Source organism: Salmo trutta, chromosome 1 (genome assembly GCF_901001165.1).
Source record: "Salmo trutta chromosome 1, fSalTru1.1, whole genome shotgun sequence".
NCBI lineage: Eukaryota > Metazoa > Chordata > Actinopteri > Salmoniformes > Salmonidae > Salmo > Salmo trutta.
This window is the reverse complement of record NC_042957.1, coordinates 55,583,429-55,608,902: the sequence shown is the minus strand read 5'-3', so window position 1 is coordinate 55,608,902 and position 25,474 is coordinate 55,583,429. Positions and strand designations below refer to the sequence as shown.

The 25,474-nt window shown below is 43.5% G+C and overlaps 2 protein-coding genes across 2 annotated transcripts; one reads left to right on the top strand and one right to left on the bottom strand.

Annotated features, from left to right (window-relative positions):
* Positions 1 to 9,459: 9,459 nt before the first annotated feature.
* LOC115201431 (thioredoxin, mitochondrial) lies at positions 9,460 to 17,173 on the bottom strand. Its single transcript, XM_029765046.1, has 4 exons — positions 17,029 to 17,173; positions 16,343 to 16,605; positions 10,646 to 10,769; positions 9,460 to 10,386 (listed from the first exon to the last, which is right to left on the bottom strand). The coding sequence occupies exons 1-4, from the start codon at positions 17,101 to 17,103 to the stop codon at positions 10,270 to 10,272; spliced, it is 579 nt and encodes a 192-aa protein (XP_029620906.1). The 5' UTR covers positions 17,104 to 17,173; the 3' UTR covers positions 9,460 to 10,269.
* Positions 17,174 to 17,200: 27 nt separating this feature from the next.
* Positions 17,201 to 20,248, top strand: LOC115201423 (uncharacterized). Its single transcript, XM_029765033.1, has 2 exons — positions 17,201 to 18,250; positions 18,655 to 20,248. Exon 2 carries the CDS (start codon positions 18,870 to 18,872, stop codon positions 19,938 to 19,940), a length of 1,071 nt encoding a protein of 356 aa, XP_029620893.1. The 5' UTR covers positions 17,201 to 18,250; positions 18,655 to 18,869; the 3' UTR covers positions 19,941 to 20,248.
* The last annotated feature ends 5,226 nt before the right edge of the window (positions 20,249 to 25,474 follow it).

The window sequence follows — 25,474 nt, the reverse complement described above, 5'->3', positions numbered from 1 at the left end:
GTGTAAAGTATATTACATTACACAATACAGTAAAGACAAGTAAAGTATAGTGTACTGTATTTTATCCTTCTTTACTCTAATGTACACTACTCTACTGAACAAATCAGTACTGTACTCTGAATTAAACTCTACTGTACTGTAGTGTATGCTACTGTACTATACTCTACTGTACTAAATTAAACTCTACTGTACTCTACTGAATTAAACTATACTGTACTCCACTGCACTCTACTCTAATGAATTCAACTCTACTGTACTGTACTCTACTGAATAAAACTCTACTGTCCTGTACCATACAGTACTGTATTGTACTGTACTGTACTGTACTCTTCTGTGTTCTACTGTACTAAACTTTGCCATACAGTACTGTGATGTTCAAACCTGTGAAACATAACCTAGACGTCTGTGATTCGTTCAGATTTGGATCTGATCCACACCGACCACATTTGTACTTGTTTGGGGGCGGAGCTCATTAGAATAATACCCAACATGCTTTGCAAGTATGTTGTTACATTTACATTTTAGTCATTCAGCAGACACTCTTATCCAGAGTGACTTAAAGTCAGTGCATTCAACTAAGGTAGATAAACAACAACATATCACAGTCATAGCAAGAAAAAACTCTGTAACCTTTACACAGAATATTATTGTAGTTGAACAAACTGTGTGCATGTTGACTTTGTTCACCCACACCCGAAGCGATCAGGCCTTGCAGGTTGAAATATCAAAACAAACTCTGAACCAATTATATTAATTTGTGGACAGGATTAAAAACATTAGGTTTTGTTGTGGAATTGTTAGATGTTACCTGTTAGATAATGCTGCACTGTTGGATCTAAAAGCGTAAGCATTTTGCTACACTCGCAATAACATCTGCTAACCATGTGTATGTGACCAATAAAATTTGATTAAACATCTCTGGCAATTTAGCTAGCTAGCTTGCTGTTGCTAGCTAATTTATCATGGGATATAAACATTGGGTTGTTATTTTACCTGAAATGCACAAGATCCACTACTCCAACAATTAATCCACAGATAAAACGGTAAACCGAATTTGTATCTCATCATCTCTCCTTCCTTCAGGTTTATTTTTCTTCTTTGGACTTTATATGACGGTTGGCAATTTACAGTGCATTACTTCAACTGACTGGACTGCGGACCTCAGTTAATCTTTCAATCACCCACGTGGGTATATGCGTCTAAAAAACAACGAGGATATGGCACATGGGTATATGCTCCTAAAAACCAATGTGGAGATGGGAGAGGCCGGACTTGCAGCACGTGGAGCGTCACAAATAGAACCAATTTCTATTTTAGTGCCTGGCTACGCAGACACTCCGCAAGCAGTGTGGGTGCAACGATTGAATAACATTTATGTGTACATTTATTTTGCAACGAGCGGTGTGGTCAGCATGTCATGGTGTCAGTTTTAAAGCTTTTGAAAACGCTAACATAAGTGCATGTGATAATATAATAATATTTAGTTGCAATCTTCACTTTGCTCTTCTTTTCCATTTAGAGGTGTGAAAAAATGAATGTGTTTTATTGCTTACTTAATTGAGAATCTATAGCAGTTGAAATCTGGCCATAGAATCAATGATCGAAAAGTAAGTATTTTCAATGTCTGTAAATGACATGTTTTCACATTTTAGAAAACATGTACTGGAAAAGTCACGTTTTTTACTTTCATTCAACACCTAAGATGCACCTGATTTCAACGTCCGGAAAATGTTTATTTTTGACATCTGGAATATACGTCTTCTAACCTTCCATTCAGCACTTGAAATGAATGTGATGTCAACGTCTGGAAAATACTTATTTTCATTGTAATTTTGCTTACTGAGAGGAGTCTAGATACAGTAGCTGAGATTGCTAAAACTATGGCTGTAGTGAGAAGGGCAAGCTTAGCCCCCACTGGAAGCCAAGAGATGTACTATGGACAGCAGGCTGAAAAAGTGGAGAGAAGCAGATTCACTCCCAAGTAGAGCACTGCTCTGTGTGTGTGTGTGTGTGTGTGTGTGTACTAAGGCTGCACAGCCTCAGCACATCCAGATCTCTGGACAAGTTTGCCTGGAAAGGAACCTTAAAATAACAATACTGGAAAACATAAGACAACAATATCATCTTCATGGTTAAGTGATGGGGGAAGGGCTGGAATTGGGGGTAGAGTAGCAGAAGTAAAGAATGAGACTATGAAGGATGAAAAAGAAAGAGGGGATGATATGAGCTGATGGATGCTAAGAGGGTAGAGAGCGTAAGTACATAGAGAGTGGTTCAGTACCACATCTACCTGCTCATTCCATTGTGTTCCCCTGAGATATGGAGAAGGTGAGACAGTCTGACAAAACAATGGCATTGGACCAGTATACAGGCCACCAACAGCAGGGAGACAATACCCTTTGCAAAGGAAAAAGGAAACGTGGCAAAGGAAATACATTGAAGAAATGCCCAGGTGAAAATGAGTATGGTGGAACAAGGAGAAAAGGGATAGAATAAAGATGAAAGAGGAAGAATGAGGTAATTTAATACTTTGCACTCCTGACCTCACTCGTTCTCATCTTCACTCTCTCCTAAGGGTGACGCCGGCTCTGTATGCGTTCAAAAGGACCTGAATGTGAAACAGATGATGTTGTGACCTCATCGGATAAACAAGGGTTAACACAACCAACATTGGTCAAAACATCCTCGACACAGGTGACATCAACATATTGACATACACAACCTATTTCTCATGTGCACTTAACAGAGGCAGTCTGGGTAAACAGCTTTATCATAACCATAGGATGACATAATGATTATTAGGGAAAGGAGTTTTTCCAGACCACACAATATGATCAGCAAAAACTCAGGACCCTGGGTTATAGCCTAAAACTATCTAAAAGTATGAGCCAATGAAGGTATAATGTCTGTTAACAAGCAGAGAAATATGTTCAATGTTCAACTTTATACTGTTCAATGTGTCAGCAGGTGTGGAATGTGTCTGTGCTCGTTCCTGCATATTTAGCAACTGTGCATCACATATAGCACACGACAACCCTGACGAACATGCCATGTAGTTGTAAAAATCAATACATCGCTCAGTCAGGCCTGGTTGGGAAATACAAAGAATTTAGCCCAGGGGTCAAGGGTCACCTCTGAGCAGTACCAGATGCTGAGGGAGCAGAAAGGAAGGGATTTGGGAAAGATATGTGCAGCCGCCCATCCAGACCTAATCTGAGTTGTACATCATACTCCGCTCAATCATTGTCACAACAGGAGTGACAGGACACAACAAACTGATTTGGGCCCAGACGGTAGCAACGAGGGATTAAAACAGAAGAAAAGCCTATAACTAAGAGTAGATAACCAAATATGGAGACACGCTGACCTCACTCAGTCCCTTCTCCCTTGCTATGACAGTCTCTCTCTCTTTCTCCTGCAGTTGTAATAGCAACCGGGTGTGTCTGTAATTCTGGGTGTGTAAAGTCACATCATCTGCTCTGAAAGAAAGGGACCCATTGACTCGCACAATGTGAACAGGCTGGTATGAGTTCATTGAGCTCATTTACACACCAATAGCTCCTGTGAATTCATGTGTGTGCATTCATATGTGAGAGTAATGTGTATGGGCCAGCGTGCATGTGTGTCAGACCTGTAAGTGATTGGAGTGCTGTATCCTGTTAATTCCAGATAAAAACCTTATCTAAACATGGTGTGACACATATTAAGCATACAACACGCTTGAATATGAGCCTAACGGCTATCTGTAGAAACACATTGTCAACATCCAGCACCTTGCTGTTGTTTTACACCATTCACCAATAATGTCAACCCCCCTGTCAAGACTATTTACGCAACTCACTTAAATTTAGCCAGCTTGTCTTGACATGACAGAGTATGGCTGTGTGAAAGTATTTTTGTGTGTCCTTAAATGGCATAGAGCATCCCTGATGGGCAATGTCCAAACACAACCGCAAAGTAATTAAAAACAGCTCCAGCATGCCAAATATGCTGTCATGAAATTATAGTAGTAGAACACATGGCAATTTATTCCTTCTTTTGTCCTTTTCAGCATCCCTCGCTTCTTCCCTCCCCCAGTAATCAGTACACAGGAAGGGGTGATAAGACAGACCCATGTTGACTCACAAAATTCTGGAATGTAGAGAAAAGGGAAAAGGGGGGGCTCCTGCTTTTCTTTCATATTCTCTTTCCCACTCAGCTGTAATCAACTCTCATAGCCAAAATATAAGTTCAGATAATGTATACTGTATGTATAAAAAGTATACATTGCTCATTGGGGTGGCAGGTAGCCTAGTGGTTAGAGCGTTGGGCCAGTAACCGAAAAGTTGCTAGATTGAATCCTCGAGCTGACAAGGTAAAAATCTGTCGTTCTGCCCCTGAACAAGGCAGTCAACCCACTGTTCCTAGGCCGTCATTGTAAATAAGAAAATGTTCTTAACTGACTTGCCTAGTTAAATGAAGGTTAAATATAAAATAAATGTACATGATGAGGAAAAGATGGGAGCGAGAAACAGTGTCTGCTTTGTGTATGGTCAATTTATATTTGTCTGGAACAGAACGGACATTCAACAAGCTGGAGGGTGATATCTGCTTGAAATATAAATAGAGCTAAGTATTTACTATAAACACAGAATACTCTTGGGCTGTGCCAGGTATGGCTGTTGTTACAGCATCACCTACACACACATTCCAAAGGCATTTTGACTATGTGGCACAGGCAGGGCCAGTCAAATTATCACACAACAAACATTACAAGTTTTAGAGTATGAGAAAAGCAGAGAGAGATGGCAGAGGAATTCTGCAACTCTCCCTTCTCAGCCCATTTGTTCAACAGTGACTGGCTTCACCAGTCTTTTTTGCCTTATATGGTAACAGAGTGGTTGAGAGAGAGAGAGAGACAGCGGGAGCGAGGATGGAGGTGTGGTCTATTGTTTTTGGCGGAAGAGGTGTAGGGTTACACTACTCATGAACCTTTCCAGCATTCCGTCATCTCTTCACCTCGTTCCTATGACTAATGTCGCATTCATAAACAAGTGGGAGGTGGGAATTTACCAGTTGTGAAGTCGTAAATATAAGTTGGATGTATTCATGTGCTTTGAACTTGTTGAGAAACACTGATTGACTAATGACCAACAAGCTGCATAAACCATAAACTAAAAGTACAGCTATAATGCTTGTAAAGAAATGATAGAGTTCAAAAACCCTATTGATAGATTGCTTTTTAGAAATAATGTTTTGTTATTGCATTTATCTGCCGAAAATGCTGTTAACGAGGTCATTTCTTTAGTAGTTGTTGTCAGAAGTCAGCATGTGGGAGCTCAGGATGATAGACGAGTTCCCACTAGTGATTACCAGTTGAAGGGGCGTTAAAGTGGATTTTTCCCAGACATATGTGGTAGATTCTCACTTCCCACTTGGTTACAAACGCAGCATAAGTCAGACAAAGAGTAGGTAAAGGCCCAATGCAGCCGTTTTATATCAATAGCAAATAATTTCAGGGTAACAATTAAGTACCTTACTGTAATAGATTTTCATTAGAACTCTCTTTGGAACTCTTTGTTATTAGTCTATTTGTCAGGTCCTGACCCTTGTAAGAGGTCATTTTCCATAGTAGAGTGGTCAGGGCGTGACAGGTAGTTGTTTTGGGTGGTTTTGGGTTTTCTGTTTATATGTGGGGCTTTTCTAGATTTCTACTTCTATGTTTTCGCCGGGTATGGTTTCCAATCAGAGGCAGGTGTCTAGCGTTGTCTCTGATTGGAAGCCATACTTAGGCAGCCTGTTTTTCCTTTGGGTTTTGTGGGTAGTTGTTTTCCGTTTTGTCAGTGTGTACCTTACGGAACTGTTGTCGGTCGTTTTATTGTTTTGGTTCAAGTGTCTTCATTAAAAGTAAAAAAATGAGCACTATACACGCTGCGCCTTGGTCTACTCATTTCGACGCCTGTGACACTATTAACTCATTTACTGCATAACCATGTCAGAAACTCCCACCTATTGCAAACCTGCTGATTAGAAGGACCTGTATAGATTGTATTATCAACCAGCCACTATCAGGAAATAATGCTGACTCTGCTTCCTCTGTTTCTGCTGCTAAAGCCACTTTCTTCCACTCTAAATTCTAAGCATCTGCCTCTAACCCTAGGAAGCTCTTTGCCTCCTTCTCCTCCCTCCTGAATCCTCCTCCCCCTCCCCCCTCCTCCCTCTCTGCGGATGACTTCGTCAACCATTTTGAAAAGAAGGTTGACGACATCCAATCCTCGTTTGTTAAGTCAAACGACACGGCTGGTCCTGCTCACATTGCCCTACCCTATGCTTTGACCTCTTTCTCCCCTCTCTCTCCAGATGAAATCTTGCGACTTGTGACGGCCAGCCACCCAACAACCTGCCCGCTTGACCCTATCCCCTCCTCTCTTCTCCAGACCATTTCCGGAGACCTTCTCCCTTACCTCACCTCGCTCATCAACTCATCCTTGACCGCTGGCTACGTCCCTTCCGTCTTCAAGAGAGCGAGAGTTGCACCCCTTCTCAAAAAACATACACTCGATCCCTCCGATCTCAACAACTACAGACCAGTATCCCTTCTTTCTTTTCTCTCCAAATCTCTTGAGCGTGCCGTCCTTGGCCAGCTCTCTTGCTATCTCTCTCAGAATGACCTTCTTGATCCAAATCAGTCAGGTTTCAAGACTGGTCATTCAACTGAGACTGCTCTTCTCTGTGTCACGGAGGCTCTCCGCACTGCTAAAGCTAACTCTCTCTCCTCTGCTCTCATCCTTCTAGACCTATCTGCTGCCTTTGATACTGTGAACCATCAGATCCTTCTCTCCACCCTCTCCGAGTTGGGCATCTCCGGCGCGGCTCACTCTTGGATTGCGTCCTACCTGACAGGTTGCTCCTACCAGGTGGCGTGGCGAGAATCCGTCTCCGCACCACGTGCTCTCACCACTGGTGTTCCTCAGGGCTCAGTTCTAGGCCCTCTCCTATTCTCGCTATACACCAAGTCACTTGCCTCTGTCATATCCTCACATGGTCTCTCCTATCATTGCTACGCAGACGACACACAATTAAGCTTCTCCTTTCCCCCTTCTGATAACCAGGTGGCTAATCGCATCTCTGCATGTCTGGCAGACATATCAGTGTGGATGACGGATCACCACCTCAAGCTGAACCTCGGCAAGACGGAGCTGCTCTTCCTCCCGGGGAAGGACTGCCCGTTTCATGATCTCGCCATCACGGTTGACAACTCCATCGTGTCCTCCTCCCAGAGTGCTAAGAGCCTTGGCGTGACCCTGCACAACACCCTGTCGTTCTCCGCTAACATCAAGGTGGTGACCCGATCCTGTAGGTTCATGCTCTACAACATTCCCAGAGTACGACCCTGCCTTACACAGGAAGCGGCGCAGGTCCTAATCCAGGCACTTGTCATCTCCCGTCTGGATTACTGCAACTCGCTGTTGGCGGGGCTCCCTGCCTGTGCCATTAAACCCCTACAACTCATCCAGAATGCCGCAGCCTGTCTGGTGTTCAACCTTCCCAAGTTCTCTCACGTCACCCTGCTCCTCCGCACACTCCACTGGCTTGCAGTTGAAGCTCGCATCTGCTACAAGACCATGGTGCTTGCCTACGGAGCTGTGAGGGGAACGGCACCTCCGTACCTTCAGGCTCTGATCAGTCCCTACACCCAAACAAGGGCACTGCGTTCATCCACCTCTGGCCTGCTGGCCCCCCTACCTCTGAGGAAGCACAGTTCCCGCTCAGCCCAGTCAAAACTGTTCGCTGCTCTGGCACCCCAATGGTGGAACAAGCTCCCTCACGACGCCAGGACAGCGGAGTCAATCACCACCTTCCGGAGACACCTGAAACCCCACCTCTTTAAGGAATACCTGGGATAGGATAAAGTAATCCTTCTAACCCACCACCTCCCCCCTCCCACAAAAAAAAAGATATAGATGTACTATTGAACAGTGGTTGTTCCACTGGATATCATAAGGTGAATGCACCAATTTGTAAGTCGCTCTGGATAAGAGCGTCTGCTAAATGACGTAAATGTAAATGGTCCTTTAAAGAAGGGGAATCAACAAGTACGCCTGTATAAGTCTATACCTATCATCAGCACAGTAGTCAAGACACTGAACACAGAGAAAGAAAGGGAGGGGGAAAAGAGAGAACATGAAGGGAGAGGGAGGACTCATTCAAAATAGATCATTAACAAAAGGGACTGCTGAACTACTTTTCCAGCCATTTGAACTATGTGATAGCGTCCAAACAGAAATGTCTTTCATTGAGTACAACAGCAGTCTGGATTATAGATCGAGACCATTAGCTACTCCAACCGTACCTGCTTACTCACACCTGTTTTTGTAATACCTATGGAATTCCTCTTTGAAAATCCCTGGATGTTTATATCCTTTATAACTGGCTACTGAACAGCTTGACACTCAGTCAATTTCTTGGGGGGCCGTTATTTGTGTAACAATGATCTAATCCAAGGTAATTAAAACTACAGACGGGACCTGTAGAATGTACTCCGTTTAAGGGTAGCAAATAAGTAGCTTGGAAGCCTGTGCCATGACGATGTCAGCGGTGATTCTGTAATAACACGCTGTGATCGTGAGGCACGCAGTGTGGGAATGACCTGTGTGTCGTCATGTGAGACGGAATGATAACTGGAGACGGGGAGTCAGAGCCCAGGTGCCTACCTAGACAGCTTGGTGAGTTAGGGTGTAGGGGAGAGGACTGGTGTGAAGCCGTGGACGCGGGGGGACGTGCTTCAGGCTTCCACACTGTTACACTGATGAGAGGGGGGTGAAACAAGTAAAGAGTGAGAAACAAAGAGAGACTGATTAAATAGAAACTGAATTAAAGGATAAAACTGAAAATACAGGAGGATGGAGAGACATGAAATGGAAAAGAGGAGAAACTGAATGAGGGATAAATAGGCCGTCATTGTAAATAAGAATTTGTTCTTAACTGACTTGCCTAGTTAAATAAAAATAAATAATTGAATGAGAAGGAAAAGAATGTGGCAAGGTAGCTTAATAAACAGACAGAAGACTATTCCAGCTCATTAGGTCCATACAGAAGTTTGTCAGTAATGGTGAGAACATCACACCCATTCTACTAGAAAGAAATGTCAATTAATCTGTGACAGAAAACATCCCTGCCTCCCAGGTAAACAAACATCACACCATCATCCTTAGTCAACATTCTATCACCACTCCCCTAACTAGACTGCCCACATAGTTAACATGGGAATCACATGGCTGAAATATTACCACAACTGATTAGACGTAAACTTCATAATTTACATACCACTGAAAATAAAATAAAGTTATAAAAAATATTATTTTACAGCTAAAGAAGTCATATACAGGTCTAAAGTCCTCCAATATTACTATGAAACCACTTCCTCATGATTCTTAGTCCTTTACCGCATGTAATAGCAGACCACAAACCAATTCACACTCCAAATATAGAAAACCTTTAATATCCTTTATTTATTCTCTTGGTCATATTACATAGTTTATTGAAATAAAATCTAAATCGAACCCATATATCCATATGTGTTTCCCGCTTATCTCTAATTTCTCAGTCAAAACCAAGAGACAGACTGGTACAGACTGAGAAACTCATACACAGATACATCCATACAGACACATTCCACTCTCACATTAGGCATAATGGTGGAAAATGACCGTGCAGCCTACAATGCTAGGGGAAGGCCGCCCTCGAGTGGACTAAAGAAGGAACTGCAAAGAGAGACATCACAGTTCATTCACCAATATCACATTTCCTGTTAACGTCCCTCCCCACTTAATACTAAACGACTTGTCCCTGTACAGCAGTGTAGTCGCCCATCCTTAACAATCTATTGTAGTAAACTGGTACACACTGGCTCAGGCTGCTCTACTAGTTTCCACAGGGTGGGGCCATTATATTACAGGTTGATAGAGGGAGGAAACCGCTGCAAGATGGGAGCAATATATGGAATTGAAGTTCACACAAGCACACACCCATCACTAGACAATAGACAGACAGAATAATACAAAGCAGAGAGTTTAGGGATGGGTGTGAGCGTGTGCCTGTTTGTCAGGTGGGATTGTGGTCAGGTGGGATTGTGGTCAGGTGGGATTGTGGTCAGGTGGGATTGTGGTCAGGTGGTGGGTGGGTTGTTAGTTGTTTTAACAGGTTCAACATGGCCGTGTAGCGCTGAGGACCAGGCCAGGCAACAATGGGGTCATAAGGGGTTGAATCACAGGGATGTGATTGACATGTTCATTGTCCAACGAGCTTGCTGACAAACGAGTCCAGCGCCTCATCATCTTTGATTCCCACAAACTGGTCGATGACGTCGCCTCCTCGCATGGCGATTACCGTGGGGACCGCCGATACCTGTAGAGAGAAGTAGAGGTCAGTAACCACAATGATATCAGTCAAAGGCACTGTTCCAGAACAAAATTCATCCTTCCTTCCTTCTAGTAATCCCTGATCTGATATGACTGGGTTGCTGTAAACTATGTAGTGGAATCCCTGCTTTCACAAATCCCACCATTTTAGATCAGGAGTTACTTCAAGGAAGGGAGGAAAGAAGGTAACATTTTCTTACTAACATTTGCAATATCAATCAATAATGTCAACAGCTTCCACTTACCCCATATTCAATGGCCAAGTCTGTGTGATCGTCTATGTCGACCTTTGCCATGGCAACTTTGCCTTTCTGTTTGGCGACAGCTTTCTCTAATCTTGGCCCCAGTATCTTGCAGGGACCACACCACCTTTATAGAACAAACATGGGATGTCTGGTTAGAACTAATAATACTGAAGGTATTCATGAAATTTCAAAGTCTCCACAAAATATATATCTGTGAGTACAGAATAGAACCTGACAATAACATTAAATTGTTGCCTAGCAAGACAATGTCAACAAGTTGGCAAAAACATAAACCCAGGTCAACACTGACCACTATGCATATCAAGGTCATGTGTATCATGTTGACTGTATATACAATGCCTTGCAAAAGTATTCACCCCCTTGGCATTTTCCTTATTTTGTTGCATTGCAAAACTTTTTATTTGGATTTAATGTAGTGGACATACAAAATAGTCCAAATTTGTGAAGTTAACAAGTAATTATTTTAATTTTAAAAAAAATGTAAAAAATAAATAAAAACAGAAAAGTGGTGCGTGTATACAGTTGAAGTGGGAAGTTTGCATACACCTTACCCAAATACATTTAAACTCAGTTTTTCACAATTCCTGACATTTAATCCTAGTAAAAATTCCATGTCTTAGGTCAGTTACGATCACCACTTTATTTTAAGAATGTGAAATGTCAGAATAATAGTAGAGAGAATGATTTATTCCAGCTTTTATTTCTTTCTTCACATTCCCAGTGGGTCAGAAGTTTACATACACTCAATTAGTATTTGGTAGCATTGCCTTTAAATTGTTTAACTTGGGTCAAATGTTTCAGTCAGCCTTCCACATGCTTCCCACAATAAGTTGGGTGAATTTTGGCCCATTCCTCTTGACAGAGCTGGTGTAACTGAGTCACGTTTGTAGGCCTTTGTAGGCCTCCTTGCTCGCACACGCTTTCTCAGTTCTGCCCACAAATTTTCTATGGGATTGAGGTCAGGGCTTTGTGATGGCCATTCCAATACCTTAACTTTGTTGTCCTTAACCTGTTTGGGATAGGGGGCAGTATTTTCACGGCCGGATAGAAAAACGTACCCGAATTAATCTGGTTACTACTCCTGCCCAGAAACTAAAATATGCATATAATTAGTAGATTTGGATAGAAAACACTCTAAAGTTTCTAAAACTGTTTGAATGGTGTCTGTGAGTATAACAGAACTCATATGGCAGAGACCTGAGAAGATTCCATACAGGAAGTGCCCTGTCTGACAATTTGTTGTCCTTCTGCTGAAACGTGACATTTTCTAAGGCTTCCATTTGCTCTCAGAACGCGCCAGAAAGTGTAATGGGGTGTCTGCTGTCTCTGGGCGAAGAACAGCAGGATAATTTGTTAGTGGTCAGCCTGGGAACAGTGACACTGGAGATGCGCGTCCACGAGACTACTCCATTTTTTTCTTTCAGCCTTTGAATGAATACAACGTCGCCCGGTTGGAATATTATCGCTATTGTACGAGAAAAATAGCATAGAAATGGATTTTAAACAGCGTTTGACATGCTTCGAAGTACGGTAATGGAATATTTTGAATTTTTTTGTCACGAAATGCGCTCGCGCGTCACCCTTCGGATAGTGACTTGAACCCACGAACAAAACGGAACTATTTGAATATAACTATGGATTATTTGGAACCAAAACAACATGTTGTTGTTAAAGTAGAAGTCCTGGGAGTGCATTCTGACGAAGAACAGCAAAGGTAATCCAATTTTTCTTATAGTAATTCTGAGTTTAGTGAGCACCAAACTTGGTTGGTGTCAAATTAGCTAGCCTGTGATGGCCGAGCCATCTACTCAGAATATTGCAAAATGTGCTTTCGCCGAAAAGCTATTTTAAAATCTGACACCGCGATTGCATAAAGGAGTTCTGTATCTATAATTCTTAAAATAATTATGTTTTTTGTGAACGTTTATCATGAGTAATTTAGTAAATTCACCGGAAGTTTGCGGTGGGTATGTTAGTTCTGAACATCACATGCTAATGTAAAAAGCTGATTTTTGATATAAATATGAACTTGATTGAACAAAACATGCATGTATTGTATAACATAATGTCCTAGGAGTGTCATCTGATGAAGATCATCAAAGGTTAGTGCTGCATTTAGCTGTGGTTTTTGTGACATATATGCTTGCTTTGAAAATGGCTGTGTGATTATTTTTGGCAGGGTACTCTCCTGACATAATCTAATGTTTTGCTTTCGCTGTAAAGCCTTTTTGAAATCGGACAATGTGGTTAGATTAACGAGAGTCTTGTCTTTAAAATGGTGTAAAATAGTCATATGTTTGAGAAATTGAAGTTATAGCATTTGAGGTATTTGTATTTCGCGCCACGCTCTACCATTGGATATTGGTGAGGTGTTCCGCTAGCGGAACGTCTGTCCCTAAGATGTTTTAAGCCATTTTGCCACAACTTTGGAAACATGCTTGGGGTCATTGTCCACTTGGAAGACCCATTTGCGACCAAGCTTTAACTTCCTGACTAATGTCTTGAGATGTTGCTTCAATATATCCACATAATTTTCCCTCATCATGATGCCATGTATTTTGTGAAGTGCACCAGTCCTTCCAGCAGCAAAGCACCCCCACAACATGATACTGCCACCCCCGTGCTTCACGGTTGGGATGTTGTTCTTCGGCTTGCAAGCCTCCCCCTTTTTCCTGCTAACATAATGATGGTCATTATGGCCAAACAGTTCTGTTTTTGTTTCATCAGACCAGAGGACATTTCTCCAAAAAGTCCGATCTTCACCCCCATGTGCAATTGCAAACAGAAGTCTGGCTTTTTAATGGTGGTTTTAGAGCAGTGGCTTCTTCCTTGCTGAGCGGCCTTTCAGGTTATGTCGATATAGGACTCGTTTTACTGTGGATATAGATAATTTTGTACCCGTTTCCTCTAGCATCTTTACAAGGTCCTTTGCTGTTTTTCTGGGATTGATTTGCATTTTTTGCACCAACGTACATTCATCTCTAGGAGACAGAATGCGTCTCCTTCCTGAGCGGTATGACGGCTGCGTGGTCCCATGGTGTTTATACTTGCGTACTATTGTTTGTACAGATGAACGTGGTACCTTCAGGCATTTAGAAATTGCTCCCAAGGATGAACCAGACTTGTGGAGGTCTAGAATTGTTTTTCCGAGGTCTTGGCTGATTTCTTTTGATTTTCAAATAATGTCAAGCAAAGAGGCACTGCGTTTGAAGGTAGGCCTTGAAATACATCACAGGTACACCTCCAATTGACTAAAATGACTGTCAGTTAGCCTATCAGAAGCTTCTAAAGCCATGACATAATTTTCTGGAATTTTCCAAGCTGTTTAAAGGCACAGTCAACTTAGTGTATGTAAACTTCTGACCCACTGGAATTGTGATACAGTGAATTATAAGTGAAATAATCTGTCTGTAAATATATGTTGGAAAAATTACTTGTGTCATGCACAAAGTAGATGTCCTAACCGACTTGCCAAAACTATAGTTTGTTAACAAAAAAATGTGTGGAGTGGTTGAAAAACGAGTTCTGACTTCAACTGTATATATTCACCCCCTTTGCTATGAAGCCACTAAATCTGGTGCAACCAATTACCTTCAGAAGTCACATAATTAGTTAAATAAAGTCCACCTGTGTGCAATCTAAGTGTCACATGATCTATCACATGATTTCAGTATATATACACCTGTTCTGAAAGGCCCCAGAGTCTGCAACACCACCAAGCAAGCGGCACCATGAAGACCAAGGAGCTCTCCAAACAGGTCAGGGACAAAGTTGTAGAGAAGTACATATCAGGGTTGGGTTATAAAAAAATATCCAAAACTTCCCACAGAGCACCATTAAATCCATTATTAAAAATGGAAAGAATAATGGCACCACAACAAACCTGCCAAGAGAGGGCCGCCCACCAAAACTCACGGACCAGGAAAGGAGGGCATTAATCAAAGGCCTAAGATAACCCTGAAGGAGCTGCAAAGCTCCACAGCGGAGATTGGAGTCTATCCATAGGACCGCTTTAAGCCGTCCACTCCACAGAGCTGGGCTTCACGGAATAGTAGCCAGAGAAAAGCCATTGCTTAAGAAAGAAAATAAGCAAACACATTTGGTGTTCACCAAAAGGCATGTGGGAGACTCCCCAAAAATATATGGAAGGTACTCTGGTTAGATGAGACTAAAATTGAGCTTTTTGGTCATCAAGGAAAACGCTATGTCTGGCGCAAACCCAACACCTCTCATCACCCCGAGAACACCATCCCCACAGAGAAGCGTGGTGGCAGCATCATCCTGTCGGTATGTTGTTCCGTGGGCAGGGACTGTGAAACTGGTCAGAATTGAAGGAATGATGATGGCGCTAAATACAGGCAAATTCTTGAGGGAAACCTGTTTCGGTCTTCCAGAGATTTGAGACTTGGGCGGAGGTTCACCTTCCAGCAGGACAATAACCCTAAGCATACTGCTAAAGCAACACTTGTGGTTTAAGGGGAAACATTTAAATGTCTTGGAATGGCCTAGTCAAAGCCCAGACCTCAATCCAATTGAGAATCTGTGGTATGACTTAAAGATAGCTGTACACCAGCGGAACCCATCCAACTTGAAGGAGCCGGAGCAGTTTTGACTTGAAGAATGGGCAAAAATCCCAGTGGCTAGATGTGTCAAGCTTATAGACACATACCCCAAGAGACTTGCAACTGTAATTGCTGCAAAAGGTGGCTCTACAAAGTATTGACTTTGGGGGGGTGAATAGTTATGCATACTCAAGTTCTGTTTTGTCTTATTTCTTGCTTGTTTCACAAAAAATATTTTGCATCTTCAAAGTGGTAGACATGTTGTGTAAATCAAATGATACGAACCCCAAAAACGTATTTCAATTCCACGTTGTAAGGGAACAAAATAGGAAAAATGCCAAGGGGGGTGAATACTTTCGCAAGCCACTGTGTGTGTGTATGTATATATTCAGGCTGTGTGTGTAATTTTCTAGAGCAGGGGTGTCAAACTCATTCCATGGAGGGCCTAGTGTCTGCTGGGTTTTGGTTTTTCCTTTCAATTAAGACCTAGACAACCAGGTGAGGGGAGTTCCTTACCAAACAGTGACCTTCATTCATCAAGTCCAAGGGAGGAGCGAAAACCCGCAGGCACTCTGCCCTACGTGAATGAGTTTGACATGTTGTAGAAGAGCATGAACCCAATGTGGCTGTCCTGGCATTGCCTCTTGTTGTGTAACCTAAAATGATCTACCTCCAATGGAAACACCATCAGATGTAAAGCCAGGCAGCCAGACACATACAGTATGGGTAAGGTGTTATCACACATGATATGCACTCAGTCACAACGTTCACTGTTATGCTTTAGTCTTACAATAGGAAAGCTGTTGAGCATATTATGTCAATCTATATAATTGATAAATACATTCACGTGTTGGGTGCATCGTTGAAAAAGCTATGGTCAGGTTTACAAGCATGGTTGTAAACCATCATTTGATTTCTGCTATAAAAGTTATGTTTCCTGCTGTCATCTCAGCAGTCTAATTTCAACAGGCAGACATAGATGCTTCTCCATGTATTGTCTCTTAGGGGCTTTGCCTTCTCTTAGAGGGTAGTTTGTAAATGCTGTAAGTGGAGCCTAATATCCCCTCTGGGGGTTCATGAAACATATTTGTGAATTAATCTATTAGCTACTCACTGGGCATGGAAGTCAATAAGCACAGGCAGCTCACTGTTGATGACTTTCTCTGTGAAGTCCTCATGGTCCTGCACATTGAAGGAGACCTCTCTGCGGGAAGTGTGGGGCAGGGAGCGGGGCAGAGTGCGTTTGGGGGAAAGGAAGGATAGAGGGGTAGTGGAGGAACGCAGGGAGGTAGAGAAGGAGGAGGTGGGGGCCGGGAGACAGCGAAGGTCTTTTACTGAGAGGGTCCAAATTCTACGGACTAGCAGCCGGTGAGCCATCTGAAAGGAGACATATTGGGGGAAGAGAACAGAAGACTGATCAGTAAATTTAATTTCATGGCACCATAATCAAAACAGGGCCACTACTCAGGCAGAGCTACTATTGTTGGACAGTGACATCAGGGGGAGGACACCTATGCAAGACTTTCTTGTTTACCACCATACAGTAACATGTAGGTGTGTGCGAGATGGCTGGCTTTGTGGCTATGCATAACATGAACAGCAGGGAACTAGATTCAAACAGATTCCCTAGCTAGCTAACGCTAGCTAATTTCACTGACAACTGCTGATAGGGCAATAAACCACCAGAGTTTTTAGATAGTTATTTTTCTAGTGGCTTGACCATCCAATAAAACGGCGTCGTGTTTCGCAACCACTGTGTGAGTATTTACGAAATGGGTTTAGATTGTTTTTTAGAATAACCTCCGTGTGACTTTGCCTGTGTCTTCCTTCTCTCTTTCCACACGCCTGCGTCCTCCCATTATAAAACGCCCACATCCACAAACCGGAGCAAAACTACTGCCATTACGTGCCAATGTCACCCAGAATATCATTGTAGTGACACAGACAAATAACACAAAACACTTACCGTTCTGTACACTATCGTCCTGTATGAAGTACTTCCGTTTACAATTCAGATAAGAGGATGCACAGATTATTTGTGGCTCTCGTGTTTAAATTTGAGCGAGTAGCGCCGCCACAAGTTTAAATTCAGAACTACAGTGGCGCCAGTGCACTTGAAGGGTTATGAAAGGTTCTCTGGCAAAACAATGGGAAGACCTCAAGATAGGAGTTCTCGAGATAGAGGAGGTGAGGTGGATTTGCAAATCGTGGAGACCCCACCACACGGAATCTGACACAGAAGGAGATACTATTGTCTACCTTTGTCAATTAATCATACACCGCAAAATATTGCGGATACCTATACAAAATTACCCAAAGGAGCTGCTTTCAATCTTGATGATTTAACAGATGGAAAGAGAATGGGGATACCTAGTCAGTTGCACAACTGAATGCATTCCGCATATAACGCCTCTGAATCACAGAGGTACTGGCGGCTGCCTTAATCGACGTCTACGTCATCGGTGCCCGGGGAGCAGTTGTTGGGGATTAACTGCCTTGCTCAAGGACAGAACGGTAGATTATTTTCACCTTGCCGGCTCGGGGATTCAAACCAGCGACCTTTCGGTTACTGCCCCAACGCTCTAAACCGCTATAGGCTATCTGCCTATAAAGTTCACTGCATTGAGCTCAGGCATCTATAAATTCACCTAAGCGAAATTATCAATATGGGTAGCATGCTGGCCCTTTCTCTTCAGAGAGCCATTCATTCATAATTGATGGGGAGACTAAAATGAAAGTGAGAAGTGAGGCTGTCTCGACCACCTTTCATGTCAGATGGCCACCGGATGAAAGGTAGAGAGATGTGGGTGTGTGAGGTGCAGAGGAGACTGAGACTAGATAAGGAGAGAGTAGAGTAGACAGCAGACAGACAGACAATGGATTCAGAAATGGGGGCAAAGCATTGCTGCTGATGTGGACAGGAGGACCAGACTGCTGTATTAACAATGAATGGATATTCAATGAAAGCCAGCTCATTCCTGAAGTTGAGACCTGAGAAGGCAGAGAGAATACACCTGACCCTGTGAGTGGCTTTCACATGTTCTCTGTAGACCTGTAGTACTTCTTACCATGACTTAGCTATTGTACATAATCATTGCACTGCACTCAATGTTTTCTCTTTGACTGTCCTTTCCTCTCTGTTTATTGTTCTGGACACGGACTGTTTTCTCTGGATGTAGTGCAATACCATAGCTTTGATGACTTAACTCTGAATAACTCTGTGTCAGTGGAGGCTGCTGAGGGGAGGACGGCTCATAATAATGGCTGGAACTGAGCAAATGGAAACCATGTGTTTGATATATTTGATACCATTCCACTAATTCCCCTCCAACCATTACCATGAGCCCGTCCTCCCCAATTAAGGTGCCACCAACCTCCTGTGCTCTGTGTTAATTCTGTACATTTGTATCCACTGTCTACTTATAGGGTGCCTTGTTGAACGAGATGTTTATGACCTATCCGGACATTGGTGAAGTGACTTCAGGATTTTTTTTAAACGTAGTACATTTAGGAAAAGTCTAACAAGAGGTCTTCACAGACCATATCAACCAGAGGGGATCATCTTACCAAGTGAACTGTTTTACCCCATCCAATACCATTAAACACAGTCTCCCATCTACCTCCACCTGTAACAAGGTAGAATGTCCCAGCCTTCCCGACACTGGCAGTTTGAACATGGGGACAGATCTGATGACTTCTGCAGGCACCTCAAAGAGGGGGAGGAGGAGAGAGGAGCAGATGTAATGCTCCAGAAGACGGGTGAAGAGATGAGACCCTCTATCACCCTCCGCCCCCCACCTTTGTTCCGCAGCATCGGACCGTCGGGGCTGTCGGCCAGCCTACCACCCCACCGACGTCTCCGCTCCATATTCCGCAGGTCCAGAGCGGTGCTGCCTGCGAATAGACACGCCGGCGAGGTTTCAGGAACACACACCCTCCAAGATTTACTGTCAGGCACCCACATCAACACACTCCCACATCAACTGACTCACAATGACGTAGTGTCAGAGAAGGACGTTCACATAAACACAGACTCCGAGACACAAACACAGCCCAAGAGACTCATGAGTGCACATGGGCTCACTGTATTAGAACCACCAACTGGACCTCTCACAGATACACTCTCATTCATAGTCAGTGCTGAAAGCAGACAGCAGGGCGGAAAGCCTTTTTCTCAGCTTTCCCCACCCCTAAGGACCCATATCAAAGGCAGGGCAAGATGGGGCAGAGCAGTGTCTCCTCTTAAAATGCGAGATAATCTTGGGACTGGAGAGGGAGGAGTGAAAGAGAAGCAGAAGTTGAAGAAGAGGAGGCTGGAGTGTAAAGGAGAGGACCATGTCAATGACAGATATGTCCCGTCCTTCACCCCAGAGACAGAGGGAGATGGTGGACTGTGCCAGTGGTTACAGAGTCTGGGGATTGGAGATAGAGAGGAGGAGGCCATTTCCCCCAACAGAAGTAAACAGCAGCAGAGTGGGTTCAGAGAGAGGATGGCTGGACACAGAGAGGGGTATTTACATCCAGCAGCCAACCACAGGAGAGACAGACGCCCCCACTTCCTCCCGCCTATCTGTCAGTCTGGCTCCCTCCTCCATGTACCCCTGCTGCTTCCCGAAAACTCCCCGCCACCCTCGCCATGCACCTCCCCACACGCCCCCTTCCATCCCTTGCCTGTACCCCTCCTCCACCCTCTGCCCTTCAGGAGGAAGTGATATTGTCCAGCAAAGGAAAGGGGTCTCTCAACTCAGGAGGCCCATTTGTGTTTATGCTGTATGCGGTTTTCTGTCTTGTTACTTCGGCATATTCAGACTGACACTTAGCTTATGTAAGCTTATATAATGTATTTGCATATAGCGCATTACGTCTACACATCCTTAACAAGTCTTATCCAGGTATAATGTATGTTGCTCTTGCCTATTATACTGTACGTCCTTTACAAATAATCACATGAATAGTTTCTAAAGGATATGCTGCCCTGTGACATTTCAATTGCATTAAATTTAGCATGTATAGTTTGAAAGATCCAGGGCATTGTTGTTTCTCAGGATTAACATCAACAAGTGAACCAACCTCAGCGTTTCAGTAATGGTGTGCCCTGCCTTGTCCGTCTATAGACCGTGTCCAGATATCCCCCGCAGAGAGCCCCCTCCTCTGATCAGAGAGGAGGCCCATGTTGTTTTTGAGGTGTCGGTTAGGGCCTGAACAGTACTGTGCTCTGTGTGCAGCCTGTGGTGGGAGCTGCGTGTCAGGGCCAGAACACCGGCGTCTCAGTCCTCCTCACTGCCCGCCTCGCACAGCCTGACGTTTATGTGTTTACCCTCAAACGCAGCCCAAAATGTTTGTGAGTCAGGCTCTCCCCCCCCCCCCCATTAGGCGCCAAACAAACATTGCACCGGAAATTGCAGGGATATCTGGGATTTTTGAGGGGTCCCAGTAGACAGGGGGCGAGGTCAAGAACAAGGATGCTTTCTGTGACATCTTAGAGGTGGGGGGGAGGTGGGGGGGGGGGGGGGGGGTGTTGGCCAAAAGAGAGGGTGTGACCAAGGCTGGGTGGCAGGAGGGTGGGCAGAGTCAGTAAGCTTCATTACGACTGATCAACAGGCACAGGTGACCCAGTTTTCGATGCCCTTTGACCTTATTACGTTCCTTGAGCCCACAGTGCGTGCCACTCCTGACCTCGTTCGTCACCAAGCTGACCCGAGCGCTAGGCTAATGCTAACCATTGACGTAGCTGTTATAAGGCCCCGTGTCACATGTAGCAACAACCTTTTTTTTGGACTGCTAACTGGTCTAGCTTGTTTCCTATCATTCCTTCTCCCTCCTTGGCCATTCACTCCACAGGACAGACAGGACAGTGGGCCCAGTACAACCATTGATGAGGCTGAGATTTTATGTCACCCCAAACAAAGGAATAATGAATGAGAAAGTGTATGCTCTTTGTTCACAGGGTGCTATCTGGGTTTTGTCCAAGCCTCGTCCTCGCCAAACCCCAATGTCCTTACTCATAATGGCCTGGTGACACATATAGTACAATGCACAGTAAAATGGCTGTTAGCTTAAATTGTTCCCAACAGGGCAAGTACAGTGAATGACCTTGTACTTATTTAAATGAAAGTGAAACGGAAACCAAAGTCCAAGTCCGCTTTTTCTCAGTCTCTTAATTTTCACTGTTTCTGCTCTGTCATCTGTGCTGTATACAGATGCAGAGCCTTTCTCTCTCTGTCCAGACGCAAGCTCTCTAATTTAGACCTCTGTCTCCTCTTTATTTTCTCTCTATACATCTTAAATTATCATCAATTAGGAGATTGTTTGATTTCAAATGCATAGCTATTTGAAAAGATCTTTGTTTGATTGAAATGAATGACTACTTGGTCTATGTTTTGTGTGAAGAGTGAAAGTGTACACAGACTGTTGATACATAGGAAAGCATATTTACACGTACAGTATAATGCTAATGTGCACGTGTTTAAGAGTCATGCACACATACTGTAGTGTAGTAAAGTGTACCTGCATAAGGATGTAAATTCATGGAGGGAGCTAAACCTGATAGTGTGTAGCAGTAGAGGCGTGCACACGTGTAGGTGCACGAAGGTGTGTGTGTGTGTTTCCCAGTTTCTGCCCTCTCCGTCTCCTCCGTGCTGCTCTACTCTTCTACCAGTGTGGAAGTCAACAGAAGAGTTCCTGTTCTAGGTATAAAAATAACTGTGGGACTTAAATTCCTCTCTCTCTCTTTCCTCTTTTCTCCCTCCCTCTCCCATAACTTCTCTCTTCACTTGTTTTGGAACAGGTTGTGTTCTTTCTCTCGCTCCCAGTCACCCTGCCCCTTCCCATGTGCCAGCATTGAGAGACACACCCAATGCTGATGTGATTTGAGCAATCACAGGCCATATACATACAGTTTTAGTGCACAAAAATGTCTGTGTGTGTTTGTGTAACAGAATGCACCTCAACAGGTGTGGCAAGCAAGAGCTCCCTCCTGACTTTAACAAACACTCCACACCTGTCCCCCTTCTCTTCTAATCCTCCCGCCTCGCATGTGTAAACCAGTGGAGGCTGCTGAGGGGAGGGCGGCTCATAATAATGGCTGGAATGGAGCAAATGGAATGGCATATGGTTATGTGTTTGATACCATTCCACCACTTTTTCTCCTACAATTACCACAAGCCGGTCCTCCCTGATTGTTTGTATATTTCTATTTATTTAACCTTTATTTAACTAGGCAAGTCAGTGTCCAGAATGAATATATTCTCCTTCTGAAGACTGTTCTTCTGCTCAGATTGAGAATATTCTCAATAGTTCTTATTTACAATGAAGGCCTACCAAAAGGCTACGGGGTGGGGGCTGGGATTAAAACTACAAATATAAAATACAAATATAGGACAAAACACACATCACAACAAGATAGACAACGCTACATAAAGAGAGACCTAAGACAACAACATAGCAAGGCAGCGACACATGACAACACAGCATGGTACCAGCACAACATGACAACAACATGGTCAATTAAGGTACCATCAACCTCTTGTGGTGTAAACACACTGTCTATCCCTCTTACACACCCCATGCCTTCCCTCCAGCTGACCATCTCTTTTTTACCTTTCTCATGGAACCAACTTGTTCTGTTGTTTTGGAATAAAAGTTGGTAATGGAGGTATTAGGTCTGAACTGCCAGTCATGAAATGGCAGACCTCGTCTTTCTTTTCAGTGATCTCACAGAACTATCCCCCCTTCTTTACTTTCTCTCTCTGTTCTCAGTCTCTCCCTCTCTTTTTCTATTTCCACCACAGAAGGTTTGTGGCACCTTAATTGGGGAGGATGAGTTGAATGGTATCAAATACTTTAAACACATGGTTTGATGCCGTCACCTCTCTGATTCAGAGGGGTTGGGTTAAATGCGGAAGACACATTTCAGTTGAACACATTCAGCCGGACAACTGACTAGGTATCCCCTTTTCCCTTTCCATTCCATTCGCTCCGTTCCAGCCATTATTATAAGCTGTCCTCCCCTCAGCAGCCTCCACTGATTTCCACAGACTTGTTTATGAAAGTATAATGTTTGATCTCTTCCTCAGCTGCCACCGCCCACCTTTTTTCCGCTCCTTCCACTCCCCCTTTACCTTCCCGCTTACCGCCGTGAATTCTATTTGATCATAAACGGGGAGGGATTTCCACTGACATAGTCAAAGATCTGAAAACAAACCAGTGCCACTTTAGCTATTACCAGTTGACGTTTGCTGTCAACATAGAATGCAAAGGTCAGCAGAAAGGTCATTGAATATTTGCAATGTCTATGCGTGAATATCCATCTCAGAGAGAGAGAGAGAAGTGTGTGTGTGTGTGTGTGTGTGTGTGTGTGTGTGTGTGTGTGTGTGTGTGTGTGTGTGTGTGTGTGTGTGTGTGTGTGTGTGTGTGTGTGTGTGTGTGAATTTTGAGTGTCTGTGCGTGTGTGTTTTCTGTTGGTGTTATATATTGGAAAGTGTATGTGTGCATTGGGTGGGACCAGTTCAGACTACATTGGAAAGGACACGTCCTTTGATGAGTCATGGTAGCCTAAGCTTTGAGGAAATATGAAAACAACAACACGGCTGTGAGTGTGTCCATCTATTACTTAGTCCTTCATTTTCTCTCGCTGGGGGGGATCTTCTTACCTTGACCAATTACATCACCTCATTACACAGTCAGGAAGAGACAGAGATGGATTGAGTGGGAAGAGGATAAAGGAGTGTGTGTGTGTGTACAGTCTGCGTGTCTTACTCAGTAAAACAGCGTGTAATGCGGCACACTTTGTCGTCACAGTTCGTGTCAATGTACAGTACCAGTTACAAGTTTGGACACACCTACTCATTGAAGGGTTTTCCTTTATTTTTACTATTTTCTACATTGTAGAATAATAGTGAAGACACAACTATGTAATAACACATATGGAATCATGTAGTAACTAAAAAAGTGTTAAACAAATCAAAATATATTTATATTTTTCAAAGTAGCCACCCTTTTTCTTGATGACAGCTTTGCACACTCTTGGCATTCTCTCAACCAGCTTTATGAGGAATGCTTTTCCAACAGTCTTGAAGGAGTCCCACATATGCTGAGCACTTGTTGGCTGTTTTTCCTTCACTCTGCGGTACAACTGCTACCAAACCATCTCAATTAGGTTGAGGTCAGGTGATTGTGGAGGCCAGGTCATCAGATTCAACACTCCATCACTCTCCTTATTGGTCCAATAGCCCTTACACAGCCTGGAGGTGTGTTTTGAGTCATTGTCCTGTTGAAAAACAAATGATAGTTCCACTAAGCGGAAACCAGATGGGATGGCGTATTGCTGCAGAATGCTGTGGAAGCCATGCTGGTTAAGTGTGCCTTGAATTCTAAATAAATCACTGACAGTGTCACCAGCAAAGCACTCCCACACCATCACACCTCCTCCTCCATGCTTCACAGTGGGAACCACACATGTGGAGATCATCCGTTCACCTACTCTGCGTCTCACAAAGACATGATGGCTGGAACCAAAAAATCTCAAATTTGGACTTATCAGACCAAAGGACAGATTTCCACCGGTCTATTGTCCATTGCTTGTGTTTCTTGGCCCACGCAAGTCTCTTCTACTAATTGGTGTCCTTTAGTAGTGGTTTCTTTGCAGCAATTTGATCATGAAGGCCTGATTCATGCAGTCTCCTCTGAACAGTTGATGTTGAGATGTGTCTGTTACTTGTACTCTGTGAAGCATTTATTTGGGTTGCAATCTGAGGTGCAGTTAACTGTAATGAACTTACCCGTTACAGCATAGGCAACTCTGGGTCTTCCTTTCCTGTAGCGGTCCTCATGAGAGCCAGTTTCATCATAGCGCTTGATGGTTTTTGTGAATGCACTTGGAGAAACTTTCAAAGTTCTTGACATTTCCCAGATTGACTGACCTTAATGTCTTAAAGTAATGATAGACTGTCGTTTCTCTTTGCTTATTTGAGCTGTTCTTGCTATAATATGGACTTGGTCTGTATACCACCCCTGCCTTGTCACAACACAACCGATTGGCTCAAACGCATTGAGGAAAGAAATTCTACAAATTAACTTTTAACAAGGCACACCTGTTAATTGAAATGCATTCCAGGTGACTACCTCATGAAGCTGGTTGAGAGAATGCCAATAGTGTGCAAAGCTGTTATCAAGGCAAACGGTGGCTACTTTGAAGAATCTCAAATATAAAATATATTTTGATTTAACCCTTTTTTGGTTACTACAT